Source organism: Lepisosteus oculatus, chromosome 2, assembly GCF_040954835.1.
Source record: "Lepisosteus oculatus isolate fLepOcu1 chromosome 2, fLepOcu1.hap2, whole genome shotgun sequence".
NCBI classification, from domain to species: domain Eukaryota; kingdom Metazoa; phylum Chordata; class Actinopteri; order Semionotiformes; family Lepisosteidae; genus Lepisosteus; species Lepisosteus oculatus.
The window spans coordinates 77,237,795-77,256,275 of NC_090697.1; the positions used below are offsets into that span (position 1 = coordinate 77,237,795).

Genomic DNA, 18,481 nt, shown 5'->3' on the forward strand with positions numbered 1-18,481 from the left:
TCTGGACTGCTGCCAAAGAAACTCTGGTTCATGTTACTTTCAAAACCAAGCGTTTCTCTTACTGCAGACCAGCTGCTGGCCTTCCTTCAGCGACGTGGGCCAGGTGGCCACACGGCCTCCTCCAGTTTGTGACCAGTCTTGTGCCGCCGTGGCGGCTGGCTCTGCGGGGACGGGGGAGGTGACAGACGTCGCTGGTTTCTCACAGCACATCACTGCCTGCGGCGGAGTGGGAGACTCGCGATTGCAGGAATCGTGCAGGGAAAGCGAACTCCCTCCCTCTCCCCGACTCGGCCCGATGGCCCACAGCTCGTCATTCTGAGCCCCAGAAAGGCACGTTGTTTCAGAATGCCCTTGCTGTTCCCTCAGACTGAAAGGAAAAGCAGAGAGGGGTCTCCCCTGTCACGTTAACAATACCTAACTCGAGGCACATCTTTCCCTGAGCCAGCTGCTCCTGAAATTCCACCAAAAAGCACCCGGGCCGCCAGCAGAGAGAATCCCGCCCGCGTGTTTCGGTGAAGCCTGGCGCAGCCCGTGCGGCCCGCCGTGCCCTCGTGAGCTGCAGGGAATCCCAGGAAAGAAACGGAGAGCATGCAAATCTCCCCTTTCCCTGGCCAGAAAGACACGAAAGACACATCCCCCCCCTTCACGCCGCAGAAAAAAAGAAGAAGTAGCAGAGCTGCTTTTAAACTGTGATCAGCAGTTGGGTGCAGAAGTGTGGTCACCAGCTTCCTGTTCTCTGGCTCCTGCGCAGCTCTGCTCAGAAGGCGAGGCGGAAGCACTCCGAAGCTCTCGGCTGTGGCGCGTGCACCTTCTTCTGTGCTTCTGGGAGCAGGGGAGGCGATTGCGGGCCTAGGATTTTTGGGGTTTCTGCTTTGGGGGGCGGCCCCCCGTGTTTTCTTCAGGGAGCAGCGGGGGTGGACACCATGAGCCGCGGCGCCAAGCCTTCCAAGACGCAGGAGAGCTGCGGCAGCTCCCTGCTCAGCCCCCAGGAGAACGAGCGAGTGTTTGACGTGCTGGGCAGGAAGTGTGTGGTGAGTAGAGCCGGGTCTGTGTGCTGGGGCCCCGGCGGGGCAGCGGGGCGGCGGGGCGGTCGCCCCAGGGCCTGGGGGCAGCTGTGCGGAGGTACGTTGGGCAGCCCTGCGTGAGGGCTGCAGGAGGTAGTCTCCCGGGCCCCGCCAGCGCTCAGCTCCGCTCCGGATGAGTGGCACCCTGGCTGTCTGGACCCGACAGGTGCGAGGGTGCTCGACAGGTGGGGCCGGGTGCGACGGGCGGGCCGCTGCTCGCCAGGGCTGGGGAAGGTCTGAGGAGCGGTGCCCCGCGGGACCGGGCCCCGTGGTTCTGCTCAGCTCTGTTTGAGCCCCAGTCCGGCCGCGTCGCTTTCTCGAGGAGGGAAGTCAGAGCAGCTGCGCTGGGGCGATGCTCCAGCCTTGTGGAGACACAGGGGGACTGTAGACACAGGTCAGGACTGGCTGGCTCCCAGGTGCCCTGTCTGAAGCGCCTTCTGCTGCCCCCAGGTAACGCAGACAAGCCCTTTGCTTTGTAACTGGCACGCACACTCCCATCACGCCTGGTACAGTGCCCCCGCAGTGCCAGCACCCAGCCAGCTCCGATAGCGCTCCTCCATGTTGTGATTGACCTGTTCCCAGAGGAACGAACCTGTCTCACAGGAAAGAGGCTGAGGTCTCAGGGCCGGTCTGATAGGTATCACCTGGGTCTCTGAGAACACTACCAGTAGAGCAGGGGTCAGCTGGTCAGGTGCTGCAAGTACTATGTGGAATTGCTTTTAAAATCAAGAACAGGTGGGTAGTTCTTTATACAAAGAGTTGTGGGAGTGTTGAACAAATCGCCCTGTCATGTTGTTGTAGCCGATACCCTGGTTTCTTTCCAAACAGAGCAGGACGAGATCCTGGGATCAATTAATCTATTACTAACGACCAATCAGGCTGGATGGGCTACATGGCTCTTCCTGTTTCTAGCTCATCTGCAGGTTTCAGCATGGCTCAGCTCCAAACGACTTAACTGGCCCAATCATTTTCTTCAGCACTGTAATGAAGATGCTTTCCTCAGTCATTCAGCTATAGGCTCGGCCTTTTTTTAACCTTCCTATAGGGCCGCAGTGCAGTGGCTGTAAAGCACCCCAGGTCTGAAGGCCCGCAGGTCTTCTGCTGTAGTGTGGCCAAATTAAGGAGCTCGGTTTGCATCAATATTGCATTGTTCTTATCTCTCTTCCTATAATTCCTGTTACGGGCATTTTTCTTCTCTCTTTGTGGCTGTTTCCTCGGGTGCCAAGATAACCCAAAGCTATCGAAGTCGGTCACAGATCTGAGGAAAGGGCTTGTGGGAGCTGAAAGGACAAGGGCTGGCAATCCCACAGTGCTTTGCGCCTTGGTCACACTCTACTGGGAAAGACCTCGCGCGGCGCAAGTCCGCCTGAGGCTGGCTGAGCCGTAGGGCTAGAGGAGCAGTGAGCCGTCGGGGGAATTTTACCGTGAAGTCACCTCACGCGTGAGCCACGTCTTTCGTTCTACACAGTCTGCTGACTCCCCTGCTCCCGGACTTTCTCAAACTCCTTCAGCTCCCCACAACGGTTACAACCCAGGTTAGAAGGACTGCCAGGATCACAGATAACGCGCCGGACCCTGCTGGAACTGCTCGCGAGGAGGCGCCGGGCCGGGCCGGGCCGAGCCGCGGCTGCGCTCCGTGTTTCACGCGGGCCGGGGGGTTGCTGCCGTAAACGAGCGCCACGCGTTTCACAGGCAAGAGGAAACAACGGGAGGCCGGCGGGATGCTGGGAGTTTCATCGCAGCGATTTCCACAGCTGCTGCGTCGCGGGGCAGGGTGCACACACAGAGGAAACAGGGCGTAGTAGCACACCGATGTGTATTTACACTCCCTAGAAGTTCCTGTTTTTTCTTCTTTTAAAGCCCGAGGCCTTCAACACCGTTCTAGGAAACAAGTAACTTTCTGCAGGCCTCTTTGAGCGTCTCTTGTTCTGTCCTGGATTTAAATATCACTCCCGAGACCGTCTGAGTTTGCAGAAAGCGCATGTTAAGTAGCTGCTAGCAGACGGGTAGATAATGAGGAAGTCGACGCGATGATGCTTAATTTGTTTTATTTCTAAAGGGGGAAGCAGGTGAGGTTTAAAACCATTAGACCTTTAATGGCAGTATTTAGGAACTCGGTCACATTCTGTGAAACAGTCCTGCCTTCCTTTCAGTTTTCGTGTTTGTTGTTGCTCATTTGTTGCCCATCGGTCAAGTGGGTGAATCTCACTGGAACGTCCAGCTGCTGGACCTGTTTTGTTAGGGGGAGGAGCTTAAAAGCTGCACAGTGTCCTCAGGCCCATTGGTGGTGTGACACAAATTCTCACCCTTCACTCATTCCCCCCCCTACTCCCGCAGCAGCTCTGAAGAGCCTCTCATATTATTATTTGAGAGGACCACTCTCCGTTTCTCTGTAAAGGAGATCACATTCAGGACTGCAGCTCCAGTCAGTTTCCTCCCCTAGTAGGCTTATTCTCATTCTGGCAGGAGAGGGAATTCTGGGATTTGACTTATTTCAGGGAAAAATGTCTAATCATTGAGCATTTCTTGCAACACAGCAGAACATGCATCTCTGTTTCTGTTTCTCCCTGCTTGTCGTGGAAGCACATTTTACTGGATATTTAATGAAAATGCTTTTTTTCCCCTTGTACTCTTCCTGCTTGATTTGCTGATATTGATAGATTTTTCTGGGATACTGATTTCTAGCAAATCATCAGTGTGCTTCAAGCATAATCTCTTTAAACTGTTGCCATTTTCCACTGATATCAAATCTGTTGCCACCCATCCTACACCCTTAACCGTGTCTCCTTCCCTCAGAGTCTGCTCTCCTGTGGCTGTAGCCTCTGTACAGCTTCAAAATCTACTTCAAAGCACACCATAGCACGAGCTCGCTCCCTGGTGGCTCTCAGACCGTTTCCTTCTCTCAGACTTGACTGTTTGAGAAGACGAGATCTGTACGAGCATTTCCTCTTGTAGACGTCCTGACACACTGGGTAAGAGCTGTCATTAACCATGCCTGCCCCTGCAGTTTCTACTGCGGATATTCCTACAGGTCTGTGCTGGTCTATATACCTACCTGTCCCTTTGCACATCACCTCTTTATTCCGTTTCACGTCACAGTGCTGAATGCTAATCGACACTGTATCTGTGGGTGGCACAATGGCAGAGGGGGTCGGCAGCGCTGCCTGGTGCGCTGTCTGTGTGGAGTTGGTGTCCCCCCCACGTGTTCGCGTGGGTTTCCTCTGGGTGCTCCGGTTTCCTCCAATAGTTCAAAGACATGCAGGTACTGTAGGTTAATCCGATTCTGGGAAAACTAGACCCGGTGTGAGTGCGTGTGTGTCTGTGTCTGTGTGTGCCCTGCGATGGACGGGTGTCCTGTCCAGGGTGTGTCCTGCCCTGCACCCATTGCTTGCCAGGATAGGCTCTGGCAGCCCTCCATTGGATGAAGAGGCTAAAAAATGGATTGTTCTGCATCCGGTGGTTTTTCAATGGGCCTGACCTACGTGGAATCATCCCTATGGATTCCTCTAGCTTTAGTTCCTGAGCCTGAACACTCTTTATGATAAATACCTTGCTCTCTTCTGTCTTTCCTGTCTCTCTGTCAGCGTGTGCCTGCTAATACTGCATTCGTCTCCAGCATTTGAAGTGAGTTATGTTTCTTTGATTTCATTAACATCACAAGGTATAAGTACTTAATTACGAGAAAATGGTTTAGCTAGGTCTGCCTGTGTTGTGCAGTTTCTAATTCAGGTCTGCTAGTGTCCAGGCTGTGGTTGCTGACCTTGTCTTTCACCAGGGTCTGTTCCTCCTTGCTGTCTGGATGTCTACCTCATTTTGTAATGAGCCAGCTCACATTTCCTGTGGCAGCTGCCACCTCACAAGGTGCTGAACAGATTCTCGGCCATCGCTTCCTCCCCAGATCACGAGATTTCTTTTGACTTGAACTTCAGGCCCCTCTTGTGTGCCTGGTGTGAATTTATTCAGTTTGACTTCTACTCTGCGGAGATGCCTCTTCACGTTCAGCCCTGCCTCGTGCTCTGTACAGCCAGTCAGGAGCGAGATCTGTGCCACACTGGGTGGTGTGTAACAACAGAGTACGGCTCTTGTGCTCAGTCTCCTTCAGCCCAGCTCTGCTTTCTAGTTAGACTTCAGAGAGAGATGCTCATGCTGGCTTCGCCCTGTGTGCTCTATTTTAAAGAGCACCTGCTGTTTTGTAGCAGATCCCAATATTTTGAATGATTTCATTTCAGTTCTGTTTCACATCCTGTTGTGCGGTTCTTAACGACGCTCTGCAGTCGGTTTCTACTTAGACAGTTTTTCATGAACTACGAGGAACCTTTTTGTCATCCAAACAAAAGAAAGCAGAGAGGATTCCCCAAGATAGCCTGGGTCAAAGATCTGGGAGGCTCCCTAACGCAACCTGCCACACTACACAAAGATGGCCTGCAGAAGAAAGAGCACAGGGTGTTGTAAGAACACCCACAACAGGCCCACAGCCAGCAGAGCAAATATCAGCCTTGTGCAAGACCACCTACACGGAGCTCCTAGCTGCCAGCTCCTGCTCTGCAAGACTCCACCCCGTTTCACGCATTGTGCTCGTCGAAGCTCATGTAGAGACATTACAGATCCTGCAGGCCCCTGCACAGGGAGGCAGCAGGTCTGCCCAGCATCACTCTGAAGTAACCCTGTTACCATGGCAGCACCCTGCAACTGCAGTGCACGCCCACCTCCAGCACCAAGGTGTCTGCTCGGCTGCGGCCTTTTCACTTGCTTGCCTTACTGGGACCGTTTCAGGCTGTGTGACTCCTGATCGCTCCCTGCAGGTCGGCCGGTGAGCCGGTCAGCAGCGGGCCAGGGAGTGCGGCTCTTGCTTCTCCAGCAGCGATGTGGTTTGGGTTTCAGTTTCGCATCCTGCCACTCAAATCCTGTACTTGTGTATTCATTTGAGACCTAGGCAGCCAGTGCCTCTAGAAAAACAAAGCCACAAAGGAGTTTTCACCTGCAGAATCAGTCTTGGTCTTCCAAACCTCTCCAGCCCTTTCTCACTTTCTTTTCTAAACACCTGGTCTTCTGTTCAGAGTATGACCCGGCCGAACACCCACAGCTGCTGACATTTCCCATTTAACCACTAGTTTTCTGTCAGCTGGTTTCTGGCCCTGCTCTGTGTTCCCGCAGTACCTTGACATGCAGTTCTTCTGAGTTTGGTACAAGTCTAATTATATCACCGTGAAGTGTGGGGATTAACATGCATGGTGTACATACTCTGTATATGCGTCTCACAGATGATGATACCGGTTATCAGTGATGGAATGAAGCAACACTGATCAGACAAGTTAATCGTGACTGTTAAATTACTGAAGTGAAAAGGGAGCACAGACGTGTTCTTCCTCAGACGTGTTACAAGTCACTTGTTTTAGTCTACAAAAAGGAGGATATCACTGCTTTAGGGACTGTAAATGACACATTCTGAACAGATAAAGTTACACTGAAGTAACCACTCATAAAGCATTTACAATGTGTGTTGGAAAAAATCTGGCTTCGTTACAAATCACACAATTAATCATTAATAGGGGTCAGCACCAACCAGTTTATCAAGACTCAGTTATGTCCTGTTAATCAATTACAATTTACAAAAGAATTATCCCTAGAATTTGTCCGCTGTAGGTAGTTATTGAAAAGGCGAAAAATACATTACCTTTATTTCCACTAAATTCATAAAACAATTTATTTTATTCTTATATAAAGCCAGAGCATTTTCAAGACATTTTATGGAGTTCGTAACAATTCAGAAGAAATCTCCCTGGAAGATTACAGATAGACAAAGTCCAGACATGAAGAAACCTGCCGATTTACCCCGCCCCTGGAAGCAGAAACCCGTCTCATCTCGGGTCAGCTCACTCAGACGGGGCCCGAGCAGAGCCGCGGGCCCTGTCACTTTAAAGAAAGTCTCACTTCCATTTTCGAGCTGTAGAGGTAGGCAATTCATAGCAGGAAGCCCTGCCAGAAGCCACTTCCCCTGTAGCTATAACCAGCTGCTGCAGCACCGGCCTCACAGGCAAGCTCAGCACAGCGGCTGCTCTGTCTTCCTGTCTGCTCTCTCACTGCCAGGCTCAGGCCCCCCGCCACAGTGCCCCGGCCCCTTCTCTCTCCCTGCGTCCTGGCTGGTCTCCCCTGCTCTGTGAGGCCAGGCACTGCCTGTACCTGCTGGGTCAGGCGAGAGCAGAGTCCGAAGTTCCAGCCCTCATACGCTCCCGTCGTCTCTGCTCCCTGTCTCTCCCGGGACACTGCGTTTCAAGGGCCTGGGAGCCTCCCTGCAGGTGCTCCTCTGTCATGTGCTGGAGGGGGAGGTTACCTTGGGGTTCAAGTGGGGAGCCGGACGCTGGAGGAGAAAGTTAACATGCAGGTTAGGTCAATAGGTAAACCCAGCTTGGGAATTACCCACCCCATACATATTCCAGGTGGAGAAAACTCTGCCTCTCTTGAGGTTCCAAACATCATCCCCTTTCCTTTCCCTGGGCCCTCGGAGAGCGAGCCTCTCTAACAATAACGACATATCAGCACCCCGACTGTCCGTCCGTCTCCTCATTGTTACTGCCTTCTCACTCTCTGCCTTGTGCAACTGAGTGATTGACACCTGAACAGAGTTTTGTAATTTATTCAAATGTGTGAGGTAATGTGAATGAACTCTTTCACAGCCCTGTACTGTCTGAAGAGGCTTCTAAGCCTGTCTTCAGTGTCTGTATGGTCAAATTTAAGGACACCTACACTTTTCTCTATTTGTGGGCACAGTTTATAAAGACATGCGAGTAGGGAACTGTGAGGGGCTGGAAAGGGACAGGTAAAGGTTTATTCCTAAGTAAAGGAAAAGAGGTGAAACGCAGCGTTGTGGCTTTCTTCAGGTGTGAAGGAGAGAAGGAATCTAGCAGATAAATAAGGCATTGGAGAACAAAATACAGAGTATTATACAGAGTATTATACAAAATACAGAGTATTATACAGAGTATTATACAAAATACAGAGTATTATAAGAAGAGTATAACAAATAGAATATTTAAGAAGGGAGAAAATGGACATGGTGAGAATGAGTGTCTGCTCTCAGGGAGTTTGCACACCAGTTGATAAAGAGACCTCCTTTTCTCCTCCCTTAAAGCTGAAATTGCAATCATTTTGCAGGGGAGAGACACATTAGTTGCTAAAGAGATAGCTCGACAGTTAAAAAGACAGATGAAACCAGAACGTGTCAGTATTTAAACACTGACACCAGTCAAGAGTTCAGCTCACCGCCTTCGTGGTTGAAGAACAAGAACATGCTGTTGTGGCGATGTGGTGTCATGCTGCACGTAACAACAAACTGAAGCAGGGCCAGTTACACACTACAGGGTCTTGTTGTTTTAAAGATTATGCTAAAAAGGAAGGGCAGCCTCTGTTCTGCTCCTGTGATCTGCAGAAGCCACTGTCTGACTGTGAGTCCCAGCAGTCATGTGAATGGGTGAGGTCACTCAGGGCATCAGAACTGCCCTGGGAGCACTAATTCTTCACAGGCATCAGTCTAGCTCCTGACTCACAAAGCAGGGCTTGTTGTGTGCTGTCAGCATGGAGCACAGTTCCCTTTACAAATCACTGTTGCAAGGCCTGTGTTCCAGCCGTAGAGCTCATTGTAGCTAGAGATGGCTGTGCACTTCCAGGCTCAGATCATGAGAGTGAACATGGCTGGGCAGCTCGTTCTATACTCCCACATCTCTTTGTGTAGAGAAGTACCTGTTGTTCTCTGTGATGTGCCACATACACATTAAAAGCAGTTAAAGGAAAGAGGCACACATGAACATCAGGGGGAACCTGTGGAAACCAGGACAAAGAGCACCTCAGATCTGCGCAGGTGCCCCACTGATAAAGGTTCATCATTGTCCTTGTGCAAAGAGGCAGGTTAGACTTTCCATTTCCGAAAATTTAGCGACTAAGTGACTTGCTACTAAAGCAATATAGTTTTGAAGTTGTTTTTACAAGAGAAGAGCAATTGTCTTAGGTGCAGTGCTCAACGGATTCCATATTTTGAGCAGTTCTAATGCTTTTAATGGGCAAAAATATTGACACACTCCTGTTAGGGGACAATAGCCTCTGTCAGGGTAAGATGTGCAGTGACAGGTGTTATCGATGCACAAGAAAAAAAGACAGAGTAGGATGAAGACCTCCAGCTCTTGCAGCACGCGGACATGACTCTGCCTCCTCTTCCTCACACAGACCATGGCCACCACTGTGGCTCAGCTCCACATGGCTCTTCCTCACAGCAGCAGCTACTGGTCCCTCCAGCACTGTGGGGTGCTGTGCTTCGTCAAAGACAACCCCAAGAGGTCCTATTTCATCCGGCTCTACGACATCAAGGTACTGTACAGCCCCCGCCAGCCCTCTGACTCTCTGCTACAGCACAGCTGCCTGGGGAGAGCTCTCTTTCTCTCTCGGGGGTTTTTCATGCGATGCACCAATTGCTCTGGGACAGATCGCAACCAGTTAGCAACATGTCGGTTTGGCTCTGACTCCCTCAGACACAGAACCGCTATCTATCGTAACTCAAGAAGTGCAGGTGACAGATGAGGAGTTGCAGCGGAGTGTGGCTGCGCCTGTAAGGATATTTCTCTTTCTGTGCTCGTAGGAGGGGACAATGATCTGGGAGCAGGAACTGTACAACCAGTTCACATACTCATCCCCAAAGCCCTACTTCCACACCTTCGCCGCTGATGTAAGTAGCTCATGCTTTCAGTCTCTCCCTCTCTGCTCTCGAACTGTCTAGAGTTCCAGCTCTCGACACCCTCTTCTCATTGCTCTTACTGGGGTGGGAGACCTGCAAGGCAAACCAGGCTGCTGCTGTATGTGGTGCCGGTGGACCAGCAGGTGGCGCTGTTCCCTCTGGAGCAGAATGACCAAACCAGCGCCCCAGTGTGGGGACAGCGGACGCTGACACTGTGCAGTATGAGGTCTGTTCTCCAGACGAGGCTTTAAACTGACTGTCTGCTCGGCTGCAGGACTGTCAGGCGGGGCTGAACTTTGCTGATGAGCAGGAAGCTGCCAACTTCCAGAAACACGTGGAGGAGAAGATCAACCAGAGACTGAATCGTCTAGGTGAGTCAGGCTGGGCCTCTGGCAGTGGGAGTGAATCCCACTGAATCCCATGAGTCCAAAACTGAAACACCACATTTCCCAGGTTAGGGTTGCAGATACCCAGAGCCAATCCTGGAAACACAGGGTGTAAGACAGAACTCAATGCCAGGCCGTCACACAGCACACACACACATACTAACACAAACTGTCAAATACACACAGACACACAAAGGAACAACGTAGGGACTCTAACTAACCTCCATGTCTCGGGGAGATGGAACGAAACCAGAGAACACAGAGAAAGCTCATGTGAACACAGGGAGAACATGCAAACTCCACACAGACAGATGCCCAGGGCTAGAACAGAACCCAGAGGCTGTGAGGCAACTGAATACCTGCCACACCACTGTGCCACCCCAAAAATGAAGTGCTGATAAACTGTAAAGGCAGTGTAAAATATTTAACTGGATTCCCAGCCAGCAGGGGAACTCGGCGTCTGACTAACAGTTCTTCTCTCTCCTTCCTGTCGCCTCCAGAGAAAAGACAGCTTCCTCCTCCTCCTCCTCCCTCTGCAGATGGTGAGTTCCCTCTCTTCCTCAGCCAGTCTCGTGGACTGCAGTTTCCACCTCCGACACCACCCTGCAGGAGGCCTGGGGCCCCGAACCGCAGCCCAGGGGACCAGTGGTGTGCACAGGGCCGCAGGGAGCGTGTCTCCACGCCGGGGGGGGCGTGTGCTCATGAAATCTGTGCTTGTGCAAATGAGTTTGCCCCACACGCAGCCCCCTGTACTGTACTGGGCCTTTACAGATTCCACCGTGCTGCAGTACACCCTTCTCCGCTCACTGTCGTGAGGAGGTTTTCTCCTCACTTGCAGAGGCATGAGACCTTTGCCCTCTATGCAGAGATCAAACAGACTAGAGGCCTGGAGGCCTGATCCCCTCCGTCCCGGACGAGAGCTTCAGGCCTCTGCTCCTCTGCCCCGCCTGACGGCACTCGCGACACGCCGCAGGGTTTATACCTGCGGTGTGTTTCAGAACCAGTGCAACAGGGCTCAAGACACCTGGAGCAGCGCTCAGTACGGTCAGGAGTCGATGACGGCCATTAACCAAAATGAACCAGCCCACGTCTAAACGAAATGTTTTACCTTTACAGAAAGAAGGAGTTTACCGCCTCTGCCACCACCCAATGCAAACGGTGAGTGTAGCCCCCTGAGGTTTGCCACCTCTTTAACCAAAGAATTGCTGATTCACTTATTATAGATGAGAGCCATGAACATGTTTAATTTGATCTCATATGAAGCAAAGTCCGAAGGGGGGTGGCAGTTCAGAGTCCTGGAATCTGAACTTCTGTCCGATGAGCTTCCTCACAGAGCAGCAGAGTGAAGAACAATGAGATGATTCCTCATTCGATCTTCTTGTGAGGATGGCCCAGGCTGTTCCATATGAATTGTATACAGTATGTGATGTGTTAAAATCTGAGAGCTAATAATTGTCGCTTATTAACATACTAAGTGTCTTGTATCCAGTGTGTTGTGTGTTGGGTGCTGTATGCAGTCTCCACTGTGTTGTGTGCAGTGTTGTGTGCTGTGTGCAGTGCAGTGTGCTGTGTGCAGTGTGCTGTGTGCCCTATGCAGTGTTGTGACACTGTGTCAGTGGTACAGATGCCACGACAGCACAGAAGCTCTCCTCCTCGCTCACCCCTCGCCCGGCTCTCTCGGCAGGCCCAGCTGCATCGCCGGTGACCCCCGGCCCCTACCCCATGGCCACCATGGACATCCAGAACCCAGACATCCTGGCGTCGCGGTACCGGCCCGCCCCTGCGCCGGCACCCGCCATACTGGAGAAGGGGAAGAAGAACAAGAAGCAGAACAAGAAGAAGGGACCCAAGCTGACCAAGGCTGACATTGGGGCGCCAAGCGGGTTCACGTGGGTATCGCTGTGCCTGTGGGGGTGTCAGCACTGTTGTGGGGGGCTGGCAGGACGGGCAGCTGCTGACCGCAGGCAGGAGAGGGACAGGGAGCGCATCTGAACACAGAGCCAGGGGAAATGTTTCTGTACAAATCCAGGATCACAGCAGCTTGTGCCCCTGAACACCACAGACCAATGAGCTGCTCAGTCACTGACAGCAGCACCAGCTACTGATCTTGAGTTCCCTGCACAGCTATCTCTATGCATGGACAAAAATACTAAAATAACAATAATAATCAAAAAGGCACCTTTTGTACGAATACTGCGATGCCTCTCTATTGGAACAGAGTCTATCCCAACAAGCAACAGGCACAAGGCAGGACACACACACTCACACCAGGGCCAGTGTCCCCAGAAGCCAGTTAACGCACCCGTGATGTCTTCCGACTGTGAAAGTGAACCGGAGCACCCAGAGGAAACTCAGGAGAACACGGGGGAGAATATACAAACTCCACACAGACGGGTCCCAGAGAACAAGCGCTATGAGGCAGGAATGCTATCCACTGTGCAACCACGCTGCCCGCAATTTGTATTCGTATGATAAAATGGCTCCTACTACAGCGCTAATTCAATCATCTGTCCCCCTTGTTGGACTTCTCAGCCCACTGTCAGCTGAGCTAAAACGTCGTACTTAAAATGATGAAGAATTATGTTCAGGGTTCTGTACAGCAGACGACGGTGGTTCCCATGGGGCCCCATGATGAAGAATGATGAAATTATTGCAGTATGAATGCTGTCCACAGGGAGTAATTAACTAAGACCCTCATTAACCAGACTGCCGGACAGGTTACAAACGAGCTGAGGCCATTTAGCCCATCCAGACTGGTTACTGTGTCAGCAAGCACAGAGGACTGATCCCAATATAGTGTAATTAAATTTAATTGCCACTGTAAGAACATAAGACCGGTTACAAACACAGGAGTCTGTTTCGCCAGTCTTGCTCTTCTGCTAATTGGTGGTTAATTAATCCCAGGATCTCATCCATCTGTTTCTTGAATGAATCCAGTGTATCAGCTTCAACAATATGGCTGTGTAGCTTGTTCCACACTCCTACAACCCTTTGTGTAATGAGGTGCCTTCTGTTCTCAGTTTTTAATGCACTTCCCTGTAGCTTCTGCATCTCTTCCACGCTCCACAGAATCACTTGCTGAGTCCGATGTCGCCCATTGATTTGACTTTTCCTTTGAGGATTTTTCCAGATCAGCAATTTCTCTGTTATATCATGGTGACCAAAACAGTGCACAGATGAGATGTTTCTTCGATCTTATTTCTTCCGTCTCTGTTCACAGCCACGTGTCTCATGTCGGATGGGATCCCAACACTGGATTTGATGTAAGCTTTCCAATTGCTTTCTAAATCTGAATTGCTGTCTGAGTGTTCTGAGAATGATCCAGAATAACAGGTCCACCTGCAGGCACCAGGGCTGTATGGAGCCAAGTGTCCATCACTGTGCTCTGATCTGGACCTCAGCAGGTCCACCTGCAGGCACCAGTGCTGTACGGGGACATGTGTCCATCACTGTGTTCTGATCTGGAAAGCTGACAGCAGCCAGGCGGTTCACAGGCCTGCACTGGGAGCCCCTGGTCTACTGTATGACAGGCAGTCATACATTGTACTCATTGCTGTCTGGGGCTGATACACCACTGCGCTTTATATACAGAGCACTACTCCCTAGCACAACAGCAAGCACAATACAGAGCAGGCTCAAAGAACACACACATCTGGTGTGTCTGTGGTTTTGTGCAACTTCCGGAATCTTTGCTGAGAAAGGACACTATAGTACTTTCACGACGTGAAGATCAGACATTTCCATTGCTCAGCAGAAGGTGCTTATTTGCACCATCCAAGCCGTGTTTGTACCCTGTGGTGTGTGCAGGGCTATAGAGGCCTCCCTAAAAGTGTGCTTCTGTGGAACCCGGGCAGGTGAACAACCTGGACCCGGATCTGAAGAACCTGTTCTCCCGGGCTGGGATCAGCGAGGCCGAGCTGGCCGACGCAGAGACGTCCAAGCTGATCTACGACTTCATCGAGCAGTCGGGGGGGCTGGAGGTGATCAAGCAGGAGATGAGGAGACAAGGTGAGGATCCGGGGGTGGTCAGTGGACCAGCTCAGCTCTCCTCTCCGGGGGCAGTGGGTGTTCGGATTCCTCCCTTTTCCCGGAGCGCTGGGAGTGGGTTTCAATGGCCTGAGCTTTTTCTCAGCCACGGAGACACAGACACAGTCTGATGGGTTTTTATTGTTCTTCTTTCTGCCCCCAGATCCCCTGCCCCCCGGCCGCCAGGGCCCCCTGCCCCCCATCCCCTCCTCCTCCCCCGCCCCTGCGCCCCCCCCCTCCCGGGGCCGCTCAGGGCCCCTGCCGCCCCTCCCCGGACAGCCCTCCCGTGGCCCGCCTTCCAGGAGCCCCGCGCCCCCCCCCAACCGGGGCACCCCCCCGCCTCCGCCCCCCAGCAGCCGGGGAGGCCCCCCGCCCCCCGCCAGCCAGCACCGCTCCGCGGCCGGGCCCCCGCCGCCGCCCCCCGCCGCCCCGTCCGTCTCCATGTCCAGCGGGGGAGGTGGACCGCCCCCCCCGCCGCCGCCCCCCCCTCCACCGCCCCCCTGTGCCGGCCTCGCCCCGCCCCCGGTCCCAGCCAGCTCCGGCTCGCCACGGCCCCCCAGCACTCCAGCGGCCCCCAGCGGAGGAGGAGGAGGAGGAAGAGGAGCCCTGCTGGACCAGATCAGGCAAGGGAAGAAGCTCAAAAACGTAAGTCCCGCCTCCCTCTCGGTCCGGCCAATCACTACCCTCCTCGGGAGTGACCTCACACGAGCAGCAGAGCCGTCGTGATCTTAAGATGAGCAAGACAGGTCAAATGACAGGAGGCTGTTCGGCCCACCTTGCTCATTGCAATTAGAGGCTAATTGATTAAAGGGTCTCATACAGCCGTTTCCTGCAAGAAACCGGGGCTTCGGCTTCAGCAACATGGCCGGGCAGCTCGTTCCACACCCCCACAACCATTTGTGTAAAGTGCCTACTGTTCTAAGTTTTAACTGTACTTCCAATTGTACTCCAGTTGTGCACAATACCCTGCATGAGGCCTAACTTGTTCATTCTACAAATTTATATCACAACACTACACAAATTCTACACTTGAAACGGTGTATCCTAACGTATCGTTTATTTTTATATTGCTTTCCCACATTGTCAGGGAGGTTCAATGTTGTGTCAACATAAACACCCCAGTCCTTTTCATACCTTATCTCTTCCAGCTCAGTGTTTCCCATTTTGAATGAGTAGTTTATGTTTTTACTACCTGCATGCAAAACCCTGCACTTGTTTACGTTAAACATCATCGGCCAGGTGTCTCTGGGGTCCTGGCTTCTGTTCCAGACCTGGGTTTCTGTCCGTGCAGAGTTTGTGGGTTAATTGGCCTCTGGGAAAATTCACCCCAGTGTGAATGTGTGTCTGTGAATGCTTGGTGAGGACTGGTGTCTTGTCCAGGGTGTGTCCTGCCTAGCCCCCATTGCGTTCTGGGATAGGCTCCAGTTCCCCTGTGACCCTGAACTGAAAGAAGTGGTTAGAAAATGGATCGATGGATCTTCTGCTTCTTCGGTGTTTGCTAACCTACCTAATTGGATACCAACTTTAGCAGAATCTAGAGCAGTGACATAAATTAAAGAAGAGCAGTGGTCCCAGTACAGCACCCTGTGGTACTCCACTAACCCTTCCCCTGCGACACTCACAGCACAGGAGATGACACTCAGTTTTCAAACACGCTAAGTTTATAGCACGTTTCTGAGACATTATACACTGCCTGCAACTGCCACCCCACATGACAGCTGCCACGACAGACTGAAGTGGAATGATTGTTGTCCTCCTGTATCGCCCCAGGAAGCTGTCGGCTGGGAAACATGTGTTTCTTGCCTGAGGTTAAGGCGCGTCTGAGCGCACGTTTTCTGAGCTTTCAGCAGGTCAGCTGGGCCCGTGGGCAGGGAATAGTAGAGGTGAGGGCAGGGCAGACTCTGACCCACCGTGCTGCTCCTCCGCAGGTCACAGAGAACCCTGACCTGCAGCCCTCCTCTTCGTCCGAGAGCAACGAGGGGATTGTGGGGGCGCTAATGATGGTCATGCAGAAGAGGAGCAAGGTCATCCATTCCTCAGGTGAGCGCGGAAGTCAGCAGCTTCTGGAGTCACATAACATGTCCTCCCCGGACTGCACAGCGAGTCCCGGGCTCCTGCAGTTCAAGAGAGCGGATTCCAGCCGCTGGTTTGTGTGAACTGAAGGCAGGGGGTCACCCGCCAGGCACATTCCCCAGAGGATCGGTGCGTTTGTGTCACGGCCCAGGAGACAATTCTGTTTTCCCAGGAGGCGGGGGACTGAGGAATCTGTGTCTGTGCAGATTCTCAATCAGACACCAGTTAGAGAAGCAGAGCTGGAAACTGAGCCCTGCAGCATCTGCTTGTCACTGACTCCCACTGGGAGTTGGGATGGGAGCAGCCGCTCCTTGTCACTGACTCCCACCGGTTGCAGCAGGTCTTCCTGGCTCAAGTATTAGCTTATCCGTTTTCCTTCTCTTTTCTGTTTCAGACGAAGGTGACGATGATGGAGCCGATGATGAGGACGATGATGAGTGGGACGACTGAATTGAGTTTTTTTTTTATTTTTCCTTTTTCACCCTTGTCTAACTGACCTGCGTCCTGGACCATCAATCGAGGGCGACAGCTCAGAAGAAGTCGGATTTTTCGGCGCAGGTTTTGGAACCGGCGTTATTTCCAGCAGGAAGTTAGAAGGGAATAACATGTCAGTATCTCAGCTCTGCGTTAAGACCCCGTTAACACTCCCACCCCTGAACGTCTTGCACTGATACAAACCTCCAGGCTGCAAAGCTGACAGCTCTCTCTCCCAGGGTCCGCTGTTCGTGTGTCTAAAAGAAATGTGGCTTTGCAATTTCGACATCCTGTACCTTCTTAACACTTACTAGTGTGAGAAAGAAAGGTTACAACCGAGGCACAACCACTCAGCCCAACTTGCTCGTTTGGCTGCTATCAGCTTAACGACCCAAAGTATCCCATCTGCCCTACTAGGGTGTCAGGGAGTTAGATCCAGACTCCTACAACTCTCTGTGTAAAGAAGCTTCATTTCTCTCTGTTCTGAAGCTTCATTTCCACCTGGCTTGCCCTCTGCCTTTCAGGATGTTGAGCCCCCGAACCGAGCTTCTATCTCAGGGGTCTCCAACCCTGGTCCTAGAGAGCCCCAGTCCAGTCCACCCTGAAACAACTGTTATTTAGAGATTAGGCACACATGTTTAACAGTTGATCAAACAAACGAGTAGTGTTTCAAGAAAGGGAACCTTGGTCCTTCAGCGCTGAAGGATATTCTGATTTCAGTTCCAAATCATCTCCAAATGATTGAACTGAACACCACCCCCCTGTTTAATTGTTCCAGGCCTTTAGAAACTGCCTCTGAAGCTTACTGGAAAGCTCCCCAGTTCCAGTGTTGGAGACCCCCACGCTGTGTAATAATTTCTGCTTCATAATTACCACGACAGCATGGAAACACGCACCCATTCCCACTTCCACTCGGATCCTGATCACCCACACACGGGGCGCTTTGAGCTCAGCAACGTCTAGGGTCCACTGCGTGCTACACGCCAGGGGACACGCCAGGGGAACATGGCAAGCCCAGACTGAGGCCGGACTGCTGTTGCAAAACTGAACTCTGTCCCCTGCAGCTGCGTGGAAGACTGTTCCCCAGAAGCATTTCATACAATAAAGCCTTAACTTTTCAGAATCTCCAAACAGTAATGTTTCCTAATTATTGCACAACTGTAGAGGTGTGATGTGTCATTGGAAAGTGTGCCACACCTCGTTGGTCTCCAGTGCTGATGTTATAAAAGTCTTTCAGACTGAAACGTTTCCTATTGGGGGTACTCCAAGTTGCACCCACCTCAACAATAACCTATTTGTTTAATATGAGCTATTGAACATGTGTTTGACAGAACGTAGCACTTGCGGACTGTAGCTGGACTCCATTGCTGTCTGGTTGTAAAGACGAGCACGGATATACAGTTCATCTTCAACATTGAGATTGTACACAGCCCACAGTGCCCTCTGGTGGTCGAGAACGGATACTGCGAGTTGGTCTAGTACTGCGTGTTGTCTGAGACCTACATGCAACAGCCCAGGGGCACAGAACGTGCTAAACCAGCCAGGAAAGGTGCAGGTTATCAGTACTCATCCCTCATGATACCATGACATCTGCAAACCAAATCCCCGCCGTAACTGAGAGACGTGAACACAGTATGCATGAATATGTATTACTGTTTTTGTTTAACAAAATCAGCAGTGTCTGTGCTCCTTCGGAAGGTTTAAAGCAGTAGGACAGGTCCCGGGCACCCCCACAC

The 18,481-nt window shown here is 52.0% G+C and overlaps 1 protein-coding gene across 1 annotated transcript; it reads left to right on the top strand.

Moving 5' to 3' along the window:
* The first annotated feature begins 728 nt into the window (after window positions 1-728).
* Window positions 729-17,876, top strand: wasb (WASP actin nucleation promoting factor b). Its single transcript, XM_069184597.1, has 12 exons — window positions 729-1,031; window positions 9,282-9,422; window positions 9,691-9,777; window positions 10,061-10,157; window positions 10,673-10,714; window positions 11,289-11,330; window positions 11,857-12,061; window positions 13,393-13,435; window positions 14,027-14,180; window positions 14,362-14,843; window positions 16,127-16,238; window positions 16,666-17,876. Exons 1-12 carry the CDS (start codon window positions 924-926, stop codon window positions 16,719-16,721), a joined length of 1,569 nt encoding a protein of 522 aa, XP_069040698.1. The 5' UTR covers window positions 729-923; the 3' UTR covers window positions 16,722-17,876.
* Window positions 17,877-18,481: the final 605 nt, after the last annotated feature.

Bases quoted from the DNA above. Each gene is read 5' to 3' on its own strand.
- wasb (XM_069184597.1), top strand. From the start codon at position 924: ATGAGCCGCGGCGCCAAGCCTTCCAAGACGCAGGAGAGCTGCGGCAGC. The intron at 11,331-11,856 runs GTGAGTGTAGCC...CTCTCTCGGCAG, and splicing joins GCCACCACCCAATGCAAACG to GCCCAGCTGCATCGCCGGTG. The intron at 16,239-16,665 runs GTGAGCGCGGAA...TTTCTGTTTCAG, and splicing joins CAAGGTCATCCATTCCTCAG to ACGAAGGTGACGATGATGGA.